The sequence below is a fragment of the Plecotus auritus genome (assembly GCF_963455305.1).
Source record: "Plecotus auritus genome assembly, chromosome: 7".
Lineage (NCBI taxonomy): Eukaryota > Metazoa > Chordata > Mammalia > Chiroptera > Vespertilionidae > Plecotus > Plecotus auritus.
Window position 1 is genome coordinate 2,264,637 of NC_137774.1, and position 12,234 is coordinate 2,276,870.

The 12,234-nt window shown below is 58.9% G+C and overlaps 1 protein-coding gene across 3 annotated transcripts; it reads right to left on the reverse strand.

Annotated features, from left to right (window-relative positions):
• Positions 1-411: 411 nt before the first annotated feature.
• Positions 412-12,211, reverse strand: AFMID (arylformamidase). Of its 3 annotated transcripts, XM_080681974.1 has the most exons (11): positions 12,106-12,211; positions 10,527-10,617; positions 4,427-4,534; positions 4,260-4,308; positions 2,992-3,077; positions 2,831-2,903; positions 2,602-2,702; positions 2,226-2,304; positions 1,968-2,109; positions 1,670-1,774; positions 412-885 (listed from the first exon to the last, which is right to left on the reverse strand). In XM_080681974.1, the coding sequence occupies exons 1-11, from the start codon at positions 12,160-12,162 to the stop codon at positions 853-855; spliced, it is 924 nt and encodes a 307-aa protein (XP_080538100.1). In that variant the 5' UTR covers positions 12,163-12,211; the 3' UTR covers positions 412-852. The 3 variants fall into 3 exon arrangements, with proteins under 3 accessions (XP_080538100.1, XP_080538102.1, XP_080538101.1); XM_080681976.1 differs by lacking the exons at positions 4,260-4,308; positions 12,106-12,211 and adding an exon at positions 11,228-11,356; XM_080681975.1 differs by lacking the exons at positions 4,260-4,308; positions 12,106-12,211 and adding an exon at positions 10,793-10,886.
• Between the last annotated feature and the right edge of the window lie 23 nt (positions 12,212-12,234).

The window sequence follows — 12,234 nt, forward strand, 5'->3', positions numbered from 1 at the left end:
CATTCTTGAACTGCAAGCTATTCAGAGTGGGGCAGAGAGGTGGTGGGCGCAGTGGGTGGCAGCTGGACACAGCTGGCTCCCAGGGGACTGCACACTCCCCTGGGGCGGGGGGGAGGGGCAGAGGAAGCTTGCCCACCTGTGGGTGTCACTGCCCTGTCACAGTCAAGGTGTTATCCTGAGGCTAGCATTCCAGGGTTTTCAGGGCAGACCCACATGTCCGGTGGAGCCGGGACAGAGTGGACAAAGGAATGAAGCAAAAGGCAGAAGCGGTGTGGGACGCTCTCGGCCAAGGGGCAGCGCACATTTCCGAAAAGAGCCGGAGGGTAATTATTTTAGCTTTGGGGCCAGCCAGTCTCTGACAGCCACCCAACTCGGCCCTCGTCGCTCAAACACCAGCACAGACAATTCCTAAATGAATGAACGGAGCTGGGTGCCAGTGAAACTTTATTTATGGATACGCACATCTGAATTTCCTATCGTTTTTACATGCCACGAGAGAATACTCTTTTCTGATTTGTTTTACAAGGTTTGTGGGCAGCGAGCTGAATTCCGCGTATGAAGGTGGGCGCGGTCATTTCCGTCTCCGTTCTCAGCAGGCGGCGGGCTCCGACTGGGCGAGAGGCGCTCTGGGCCTGTCCCTGCAGCGGCTTGGTCCGACCAGGGCGTGGCCACGGAGACTGGATTCCTGCTCGGAGCTGGGGGAAGGCCGGACTCTCGCCAGGGCGCGTGGACCGATGGAGGCTACAGGGCTCCCGGGAAGCGGAGGCTGGTTAGGGGAGCGGGCAGGCCCTTCCCAGAAGACTCGCAGGCCGGGTGCACGCTGGCTGCACGCCGGCTGGGGGCTGGGGCCCATCAGAACTCAGGGAAGATGGTTTTCAAAATAATCTGCAGCAGGAAGAGAAGACGCAGCCCTAGCATCGGAGAGGCTCTCGGAGGCTCTCTCGGGAGGAATGTGATGAGGGAAGGGCCGCTGAGGGAGCAGAGATGTGCCCGAGGCGCCGTTCCCCACCTCCCCACCTCCCGTCGGAAATGTTCCAATAAGGCTCCCAACCTCGAGCCGACTCACCCCGTGTGTGACCCACGGGCCAACAAAGGCTTTATGTTTTAAACCGTTGAAAAGAAATCCAAACACATGATTTCGGGGATACGTAAAAATTACAAAATTCAAATTTAACAGGGGGATCACTTCGTATATACTTGTCTAACCACTATGCTGTACACCTGAAACTAATATAAAGTAATAGTGAATGCAACGCTAATTGGAAAATAAAATTAAGCCCAGCTGGTCCGGCTCAGGGGTTGAGCGTTGACTTATGAACCAGGAGGTCACGGTTCGATTCTGGTCAGGACACAGGCCCGGGTTGTAGGCTCGATGCCCAGTGCGGGGCATGCAGGAGGCAGCCGATCCATGACTCTCTCTCATCACTGATGTTTCTATCTCCCTCTCCCTTCCTCTCAGAAATCAATTAAAATTTTTAAAAATATAAAAGAAAATTAAGTGGAGGAGGCAAGCATGGCACTCGATTCCTGTCGCCAGGTCTCCCAACCTCCTGGGCGACAAACAAGCAGGCCGGGCCGCTCCGCCCTCCCCCCTCCCCCCTCCACTCACACGCAGGGGCTCCGGCAGGGGCAGGGCCCGCGCCGCCCCCCGTGAAGGGCCGCGCCCCACCTGGGTGAGCACATAGTCCTGCTCCGTCAGCTTCCAGATGATCTCAAAGTGGTCCACGTCCTGGATGTCTTCGAAGGAGGCTCGCCACCCGCCTCGGCACAGGGTCTGGTGGGAGGAGGGGGCAGGGGCGTGTGGGCGGCAGAGGAGAGAGGGGCCCTCACCCCGCGCCTGGCACAGAGCAGGTGCTCAGCATGCAGCTGCCGAACCGGCGATGGATGGTCTGGGGCCGCTGGGGTGAAGCACAGGGCGGGACAGGAGAGATGACCCGCGGCCTGCAGCCCAGAGCAGCTGCCGGCACCTGGAAGAGCTCCCGGGACTGCCTGCGGAACTCGGGGCTGTCATGCTGGCCCACGATCACCAGCACGGGGCAGGCTGGACCCCAGGGCTTCGTGGACGCCGCCTCCAGGTGCCACTGTGGGCTGTTCCTCCGAGCATCCTCCCTGGTGCGCGGGTGGGGGGGCGGTCAGGGGGACAGGAACCTCACACTCACCTCGCACCCTCCCGGCCTCACCCTGCACCCCTCCTGGGTTCCAGCCAGCGGGGCGGGGGGACTCACGGGGTCATGCGCAGAGGGGCGCTCACAGAGGTGTGCACGATGGGCTCCAGGTCGTAGACCCCACTTATCAGGAAGAAGGCTGGGAGGGAGAAACCGCCAGGGGGCCCGTGGCAGCGGGGCCACCCACCCAGGTCGGGTCTTGTGCAGGCACCGCGTGGGCAAGACGGGGCCAGCCCAGGACCCGGGGCGGGGATGGGGGGGAGGCGCAGGACGGGGAGGAAGGAGAGGGGGAGAGGGGCCAGAAGAGGGGACCAAGAAGCAGCAAGCAGGCCCGGCTCACAGACTCAGAGCCCCCAGGTCAGCAGCCAGTGCAGGCCCCCAGCTCAGGCCCCGTGGGGGAGGGGGAGGGGGGGGAGGCTGCCGGCCCCACGGAAACCTTTGAAGTTGGGCGTGACTCCCCGCTCGGTGGTCCAGTTCTCCAGAAGCATCATGGTGGCCAGGTGGGCCCCGGCCGAGTGTCCGCACAGGTAAATCCCCCTGGGAGGGCCACGGGCCAGAGGGCGGCTGGGCTTCATCGAAGGGGCTGATTGGCTGAATCCAGTGCCCCCCACCCCCTCCAACCCCCCCAGCGTCATCAACCAAAGGACACGTGTGGCGACACCCACTCATTGCACGGAAACCGCTTCTGCACGAAGGCGATGCTCTGGGCCACCTGGTCCGCCATCTGGTCCAGGGTCGCTGTGGGACAGCGGCAGGGCAGGTGCAGTGAGGGGCCCGCTCCCCGCCCAGCCCACCGGCCCCCACGCCTGCAGGGCCACCGCCTTACCTTTGGGGGCCAGGGTGTAACCCACTACCACCACGGCCACTCCCCGCGCGGTCAGGGGGCCCGCCATGTAGGCCGACTCGTCTTTGCTGCAGAGAGAGACACAGTGACCCGGGGCAGCTCGGCCACCACCGCCCCGTCCCCTCTGAGCCGTGTGGCGGGAGGAGGCAGGCTCTGAGCCCGGTCATCACGGGAGCGCCATGGGGCCTTCCTTAACCCCTCAGCCCGGCCTCCGCATCTGTAACCAGCCCTTCCTCTGTGAGACCGAAGGGGATCAGACACGCGGAGACTGTCACCGGGCGAAGGGTAAAGTGCGACAAATGTCCTGGTGCCGTGGCCCCCGGAAGGAAGGGTCGAGGCTTCGCCTCCCCGTGGAGGGCATGTCCCTCAGCTGCAGGTTTGCGCCCCGGCCTCGGTCAGGGCACGTGCAGGGGGCGGCCAGTAGATGTCTCTCTCTCCCCCGCCACCCTCCCACTCTCTCTCTCAAAATCAGTGGGAAAATTATCCTCAGGAAGGCTAGTAGATAAATAAATAAACGAACTAATAACATGGACACGTGAGGGTGAGGGATGCATCTCCCGCCTGGCCGGCTGGCTCAGGGGGTGAGCGTTGACCTGTGCACCAGGAGGTCAGGGTTCGATTCCCGTCAGGGCACAGGCCCGGGTGGCGGGCTCCATCCCCAGTGGGGGGCGTGCAGGAGGCAGCTGATCCATGAGTCTCTCTCTCCCTCTCCCTTCCTCTCTGACATCAATTAAATATATATATATATATATATATATATATATGTATATATATATATATATATATATTTTAAAGGTGCCTCTCCCTTCCGCTCTGAAATAAATTAAATATATATATATATTGCCCTAACCGGTTTGGCTCAGTGGATAGAGCGTCGGCCTGCGGACTGAAGGGTCCCAGGTTCGATTCCAGTCAAGGGCATGTACCTTGGTTGCGGGCACATCCCCAGTAGGGGGTGTGCAGGAGGCAGCTGATCGATGTTTCTCTCTCATCGATGTTTCTAACACTCTATCCCTCTCCCTTCCTCTCCGTAAAAAATCAATAAAATATATTTTAAAAATATATTAAAAAAAAATAAATACATATATATATATATTTTAAAGGTGCCTCTCCCTTCCTCCCTGACATCAATTAAATATATATATATATTTTAAAGGTGCCTCTCCCTGCCTCCCTGAAATAAATTAAATATATATATATATTTTAAAGGTGCCTCTCCTGCCTCTTCCCCTCCCACTCTGCAGACCCACCTTCCGCTCTGCCAGTATCCTCCATGAAGGAACACGAAGAGCGGCCAGGCTGGAAGACAGGGCACGGGCTGAGGCCGGCTCCCACGGGCTCCGCATGGCGCCCGGCCCCTCACCCCCACCCCCCACCCCCCCCACCCCCCACCCCCCACCCCCCCATCCCCGCTCACCATCCGCCGCCGCCGCCTCGGGAAAGTAGACGTCCAGGGTCTCCCCGTCCCCGGCTCCGTAGGGGACACCCAGCAGGCTCCTCCGTGTGGCCCGGGCCCTCCTGGTGGCTGTCTCCGGAAACGGACAAGGCTGTCAGCGCACTCGGGCCGCAGCCGTTCCTATCTTACTTCAGGTGGAGACCTTTTCGCTAAAAGCCTCTTCGCTGCCCTGCCCGTGTGGCTCAGGGGTTGAGCGTTGACCTATGAACCGGGAGGTCACACACCGTTCGTTTCCCAGTCAGGGCACCCGCCTGGGTTGTAGGCTCGATCCCCAAGTGGGGGGCGTACAGGAGGCAGCCGATCGATGATTCTCTCATCATTGATGTTTCTCTCTCTCCCTTCCTCTCTGTAATCAGTAAGATGTATTTTAATAAAATAAAATAAAGCTTCAAGCTACCATTGCTCAGAGAGCCTGCAAGGATCTAACCCAGGAGTGGGCAAACTTTTTGACTCGAGGGCCACAATGGGTTCTTAAACTGGACCGGAGGGCCGGAACAAAAGCATGGATGGAGTGTTTGTGTGAACTAATATAAATTCAAAGTAAAGGAGCGGAGGGGAGAGCAAGAGAACCCTCCGCTCTTTCGGCTCCGCGGGCCGGATAGAACAGCCGAACGGGCCGGATCCGGCCCGCGGGCCGTAGTTTGCCCACGGCTGATAACCATTAGAACCAAACAGGCTCCCGGCTGTCCACGGGCCACGTGGGGCCCAGGCCCCTCTGCAGGACATGCTGAGCAGAATGCGTCTACCGGTAATTAAACGCGTTTCAATTGATTGGAGCCACAAGACTTTGTTAAGTGGAGCAATCAGATGGCAGGGAGTGTAAGCTGAATCTTAAGAATTCTATCACACTCTGCACACCGTTTATATGCTTAGAGGGATTTAATCTGAGAAAGTTCTGCGCTAACTGAGCATCCGTTTAAAAGATGAGTGAATGCCATTGTTTCTTCCTGTGGAGAAGTAACAGTTATGCCATTAAAAACACACACAAAAGGCCTTTGAGCAAAATGTTCCCCGCCCGCTGCCACGGTGACCATGGTAGGAATCCAGAAAGAGAATCTCGCTGCCGCCCTGGCCAGGTTTGGCTCAGTGGCTAGAGCGTCAGCCTGCGGACTGAAGGGTCCCGGGTTCGATTCCGGTCAAGGGCATGTACCTTGGTTGCGGGCACATCCCCAGTGGGGGATGTGAAGGAGGCAGCTGATCAATGTTTCTAGCTCTCTATCCCTCTCCCTTCCTCTCTGTAAAAAATCAATAACATATATTTAAAAAAAAAAAAAGAATCTCGCTGCCTTTCATCCAAATGGCAGCAGATTAAGTACATGCTGCCCTGCCTGTGTCATTAAAGATTTCTTGGAGAACCTTCCCAGTCAGTACGCAGAGAGCTTCCTCATTCTTTCCTTTAAAAAAAAAACCAACGCAGTTAATTAAGTGTCTCGTCCTTTGGCTGCGCATTAATTTATTTACACAAGTCGCGCCAGCTGCTTAGGACCGAAAAACCACATCCTGGTCCATCCTCCTGGCTCCCCTCCCCCAGCTCATCCTGAATCCCGAGCCAAGCCTCCTCCCCACCCCACTGAGACCCCCCAGAGCGTGAATACCCAACGGCAGGAACACCGGAGGGCTTCGAGGAAAGACTTATTACAAACTTCCTTTTGTGAAAAAGCAAACATTGGGCGTCTATTATTCATACCCTAAGCTGTCCCGCAGCCCAGCCTGTACCCTCTCGCAGCCCGGAACCCCTCGGGGGGATGTCCGACTGCCAGTTTAGGCCCGATCCCGCAGGCATCAGGCCTAAACTGGCAGTCGGACATCCCTCTCGCAATCTGGGACTGATGGCTCCTAACCACTCACCTGCCTGCCTGCCTGATCACCCCTAACCACTCTGCCTGCCTGCCTGATCACCCCTAACCACTCTGCCTGCCTGCCTCATCGCCCCTGACCACCTCTGTGTTGGCCTCCGCTGCCGCGGCTTCGACCTGAAGGACGTCTGGAATGACGTCCGGAAGGTCATTAGGCTGTCCAGTCTAATTAGCATATTACGTTTTTATTATTATAGACTAGTGGCCCGGTGCACGAAATTCGTGCACATTAAAAGGGGATTCATTAGAGGAAATAATTTAATATTGCTATTTGCCCTTTCTCTATAATAGAAGTGTCAGAGATGAAAGAAAATTAGTAAAATGTATATGAAAACCTTCCTCCTGTCAGAGTCTGGGGCTCACCACGGGACCCAGAGTCAAGTCCCCGCTCACCGACATGCACCTCAAAATCGTGTGAGACCCAGACCCAGCTGCCCCCCTCATTGGGCAAGATCCAGACCTGGCCAGTCCCACCCTTGTCAAGCCCCGCCGGGCAAGGGGCGTAGCCTCAGGTCCCCTGGCCTGACACCAGGACGGGGGGGGGGGGCATGGCCTGAGGTCCCCCAGCCCAGACTGGGGTGGGGGGCATGCCTTGAGGTTCCCAGTCAAGCCCCGCCAGGTGGGGGACACAGCCTGAGATGCCCTGTCAAGCCCCGCTGGGTGGGGGGCATGGCCTGAGGTCTCCCGTCAAACCCTGCCAGGTGGGGGGTGCACAGCCTCAGGTCCCCCGGCCCAGCACCAGGAGGGGGCACAGCCTCAGATCCCCCGTCAAGCCCCACCGGGAGGGGGGCGTGGCCTGAGTTCCCCTGACCCAGCACTGGGGGTGCACCTTGAGGTCCCCTGTCAAGCCCTGCCAGGCAGGGGGGTGCAGCTTCAGGTTCCCCGGCCTGGTGCTGGGGTGGGGGGCACGGCCTGAAGTCCCCTGTAAAGCCCCACTTGGTGGGGGGCACAGCCTGAGGTCCCCTGGCCTGGCGCTGGGGCGCGGGGAGCAGCAGCCTGAGGTCCCTTAGCCCAGCACCAGGACAGGAAGTGCACCTTGAGGTCCCCCGTCAAGCCCCACCAGGTGGGGGGCGTGGCCTGAGAGCCCCTGTCAAGTCCCACAGGGGCAGGGGAGGGCGTAGCCTCAGGTCCCTGCTGATTGCACGTTAAGGCTCCTTATGGGAACTTGGCCTCAGCTGTGGGTGCAGCCATCTTTGTGACAGAGTGATGGTCACTTAGCATATTCCCTCTTTATTAGATAGGATTACATGTGTATGGCAGTCTCAGTAAAACAAGTTTAAGATAAATAGTTCTTAAAACCTCCCTCTGCTCTCTGCCCACACTCCCCTGGCCCGGTGCCCCAGCCTGAGGGAAGCCAGCCTCAGATGGGGGATAAGGTGACCTACTCATTAGAAGAAACCATCCCCCACTGCAAGTTAATAGGGCGACGCCTCAGGGTGAACACAGATCCAAAGTAAGAGCAATGAATGAATTCTCCGGGCCGCAGTAGAGGAAGACAGTCCACCCCCCTCCCTGTCCTGAGAGCGTTACGTAGGAACCTTACACGGAATTGTAAGACGTTTCTCTACCCCTCGGAGATGTATGTCAGTATTTTAAAAGCCGAACCCGTCTCCAGCGGGTTGAACCATCTGGGGAAATGTCTCTCAAAGACCTGGGAGGCGTCCCTTTGAAATACAATCATCAGGAAGGACAGCGACCCTACCTTCAGCGGTGCCTGGCTCCAGGGTGCCTGACTACCTCTGGTCATAAAGTCACGGGGCAAAGGCGACTGGCAGACGCCGCCGATGCTCCCTCTAATTACCAGGTGGGTTTCGCTGAACCAGTGCGCCCTCCGGCTTGAGCACAGCCCTCCTTCGCCTTGAGCACAGGTCGGCTCCTGGCCCGCTGCCCGGCTGTGTCAAAGCGTGAGATTTGCTTGCGGCTTTGCAATCCCTCGCGGCTTGCCTGCGATGTGCATCCGTACCCAACAAACAGGTTTCCTTTCTCTTTGTGGGAGGTTTTTCTGGTTCGGCAGGAGACTTTCTCTTTCATTTTCTCCTGCTTTACGTGCCTTTGCTACGTTTTGCTGTCTCCAATGAGGCCATCTCCAAGGTCACAGGCAGCACTGATGAGGGTGGGCACCTACGGGGGCCCTCTGACTATTATCACGACCCCATCGTCTCCCGCTCACACACACCACCTGCTCCACTCTTACCCGGAAGCTGTGTTCAGGGGGGTCACACATCACCTGCTGTGAGCCTGGGGAATTTTTTTTTTTTAAATATATTTCATTGATATTTTACAGAGAGGAAGGAAGAGGGACAGAGAGCCAGAAACATCGATGAGAGAGAAACATCGATCAGCTGCCTCCTGCACACTCCCTACTGGGGATGTGCCCGCCACCAATGTACACACCCTTGACCGGAATCGAACCCGGGACCCCTCAGTCCGCAGGCCGACGCTCCATCCACTGAGCCAAACCGGTTTTGGCCTGGGGAATGTTTTTAACCTCGTCATGCAGGGCCTGGACTGGCGGGGGCGGGGGGGGGGGGCTACTTTCTTGGGGCACAGCGTGGGGAGGTGGCGCCAAAACACTCAGCAATGAAGGTTGTTATGGGCTGCATGTGGGTGCCTCCCCCAAATTCACGGTGAAGCGTGCCCCCTAACGTGAGGGTATTGGGAGGCGGCCCGTTTGGGAGGTGGTTAGAGTTAGATGAGGGCATGAGGGTGGAGGCCCTGTGATGGGATAAGTGGCCTTATAAGAAGAGAAAGAAAGACCGGTCTTAACCAGTTTGGCTCAGTGGATAGAGCGTCGGCCTGCGGACTGAAGGGTCCCGGGTTCGATTCCGGTTAAGGGCATGTGCCTTGGTTGCGGGCACATCCCCAGTAGGGGGTGTGCAGGAGGCAGCTGATCGATGTTTCTCTCTCATCGATGTTTCTAACTCCCTCTCCCTCTCCCTTCCTCTCTGTAAAAAATCAATAAAATATATATAAAAAGAAAGACCGGAAGTCTGTCTGTCTGTCTGTCTGTCTGTCTCTCTCTGCCATGTGAGGACCCGGAGCGGGAGGCTGCCAGCCAGGGAGAGACCCCTCACCAGGGAACCAAATTGGCTGGCCCCTGGATCTTGGACTTCCCAGCTTCCGGAACTGTGAGAAATGGATTCCTGTGGTCTAAGCCTCGCCAGTCCACGGCGCTGTGTTATGGCAGCTTGAGCTGACCAATCATAAGACAAATGATATTTAAATGCAATATATTTTTTGAATTAAAATTAGTGCCCCAAAGTCCACGATGAACAAAATGCCAGCCTTTTAAATAGAGACAGGCTCCACCCCACTGCTCCTGGTCCGTGAAACGGGCCCCGTGCCCCCGCGGCACCTCCGGGCCGGCGCGTGGGAACGGAAGGGAGAAGGACGCGGACGGCGAGCTGACCCAGGGCTCACGGAACGCCCACGGCAGCACCTCTCTCAGCGCCTGCTGCTGCTGAGTGACTGACTCCCTGTCTCCCTCCAGACCAGCAAGATAGACAAACAGGTTTCCTGCAAACTCATGCAGGGGGCACTGCACCCTCAAATATTTACTGAGCAAATAGGGTGACTTGGCACCCAGCTGGGCACAGCAGGGAGCTCTGAAGGGCCCAGGACTCGGCTCCGCCCGGCTCTGTGGGCAATCAGCCCCCAGCCTGTGCCTCCTGCTGGGTCACCGCAGGTTGGACAGCCCCCAGCCCCCAGCTTGGAGCAGTCCGCTCCAACAAAGCGGATTTGCCAACACCCACTTTCCCGCTGAGGGCGGGGGCCGCCCCTTGCTCACGCCTCCCCGGGAAGCTGTCTCCCCGAAGCGCAGAAGCCACAGCGCAGCGCTCGGCGGACACAGGCAGCGGTGGGATCAACCTTGGCCGTCGCTAGCTTGCAGGTCCCCAAGCCCCCATGTCTTTAACGGAAACAAGGCCTTCCTTCGTTCACTCCCTCGCCCTGTGCCACCGGGGCGTGTGGCCTCAGGCCTGGCCTGGCTGGTAGGGCTGCAGGGGCAAGGGGCAGGGTTGGTTGGCCTCCCGCGTCCTCCTGGCGCCCGGCCTGAGCACACCAGGAGGCTTGGGCAGTGCCCGGCTCTGGGAAGTGCCCTGAGCGCTGGCTGGGCAGCGGCTCCACCCCCACCCCCACCCCCAGATTCTGAACCACTGCCACATGCTAAAGTCCACCCCCAGCGGCCGGGCAGGGGTGCCCCGTACCCTCGATTCCTATCTCTGAGTAGATCCTCTGCGTTTCCTCTGGTCCATGTCGGACAGTCCATCTGCTGGGGCTGTACTGCTTCTCCAGCTCCTGCGGGACAGACGGGCTCCATTAGACCTCCGATCGCCCGGCGTGCCCGCCTCCCTCCTGCCTGGGGGCTCCTCTGCCCCGGAACCCGCCCCCCCATCTCAGCCTCCCACAGCTGCCCTCCGCTGCCTGGGGAGCCCTGCCCCCACCCCCCCAAATAATGAGGAGCTTCAGATACAGCCAACAGCCGTAAAGGGAAGATGAGGCCCCATCAATGTGACCCGATCAACCCAGGGAGGCCGGGCAGCTGGGGTGACCACCGCAGAGAAAGTGACGGGGGGGGGGTTGACCTCCCCCGAGAGGGTGGGAACCCGACGCAGGAGGTGACGAGGAAGGGAGGAACTGGAGGTCAGTTCCCAGATGCTGACCGGCCAGATGGCTAACGCGCAGAGGGCGGCTGGGAGCCCGGGGCTGGAGGACAGCGGGCCTTGAACGCTGGGCTAAGATGTTCGGGCTTAATCCAGAAAGTAGGAGGAACGGGGGTTTGGAACAAAGGCACAGAGGCCAAGGGGGATGGGTAAAGGCCGGCCTGGGACATTCCTGGAGAGGTCTTGGGCTCTGGAGTCAGCTGGGCTGGTGCTATCCAAGCTCCATCACTTACAGACTGTCTTACCCTGGACAGCTCCGTCTCCGGGCCTCAGTTCCCTCCTCTGGGCAATGGCATAACCACAGCAGCCTCACACGTTAGGAGCCGTAGGCATGGGAACCAAGTAAGGCAACCGCTCAGATGCGGTGACCGCCGCCCCCTGCTGAACAGGGCTCCTGGCCGGGGCGCTCTGGGTCTGAACCACCCGCACCTGTCCGTGCTATTGTCTGCAGGGTGTTTGCAGCCATGCCTGCACAGCCTGTGACTGCTGCATCATCTCCGCTGCTGGTATTCCTGATGGTGATATTGCAATGGATTTCTGATGGTCCTCTGATATTGTAGGGGTGTGTGTGTGTGTGTGTGTGTGTGTGTGTGTGTGTGAGAGAGAGAGAGAGAGAGAGAGAGAGAGGCAGACAATGGGACTTCTTAGGGGCGGGATCCCTAACTCATCAGACTCTCAGATGCGTCCATGACCAGAAAAAGGACCCCTGCCTAACAAGCTGGAAAACTAGTGAGGAAATTGCAATCGAATGGTAACCTGACAAGGCACTGCACAGGCGGTTTCTGAGCCCCGCGCACCCGCAGCGCACCCCGCCTCTCGCATCCTTGGGCGCCTGGCACACCCTTCACTCCCATTGCATAACCTCCGACTCCGGTGGCCCGTGGCTGTTCGCGTAGCCAAGGCTTCAGTGATCTCTACCCTCCAAGTGAGGCTCGCGGGCTCACAGAAGCCTGCGGGGGGCGGGGGGGGTGGTGGTGAGAGCCGGGTGCTGGCGCACAGTAGGCCCTCAACGGCGCCCGCCCCCGGGAGTGGCCTAGAGGGCTTCTAAGCTTCTTCTGAGAACTTCCACCGGACGATCTCCGGGCGACCCCCGCAGCCCCAGCCTCTCCTGCAACCCGCCTACCTCTCCCGACATCTTCCAGGGAGCCTCGCCCTTGCGATCCTCCCGCGGCGCATCCATCCCGGCGTCTCCACTCACACCCGCGAGTGCACGGCGCACGGCTCACGCGGGGCGGACGGGGCGGGGCTGCGG

Coding starts and splice junctions, on each gene's coding strand:
- AFMID (XM_080681974.1), bottom strand. CDS start 12,162: ATGGATGCGCCGCGGGAGGATCGCAAGGGCGAGGCTCCCTGGAAGATG. Junction 10,618..12,105: donor CCTGGAAGATGTCGGGAGAG/GTAGGCGGGTTG, acceptor TCTGTCCCGCAG/GAGCTGGAGAAGCAGTACAG. Junction 2,110..2,225: donor GCCCCTCTGCGCATGACCCC/GTGAGTCCCCCC, acceptor CCCGCGCACCAG/GGAGGATGCTCGGAGGAACA.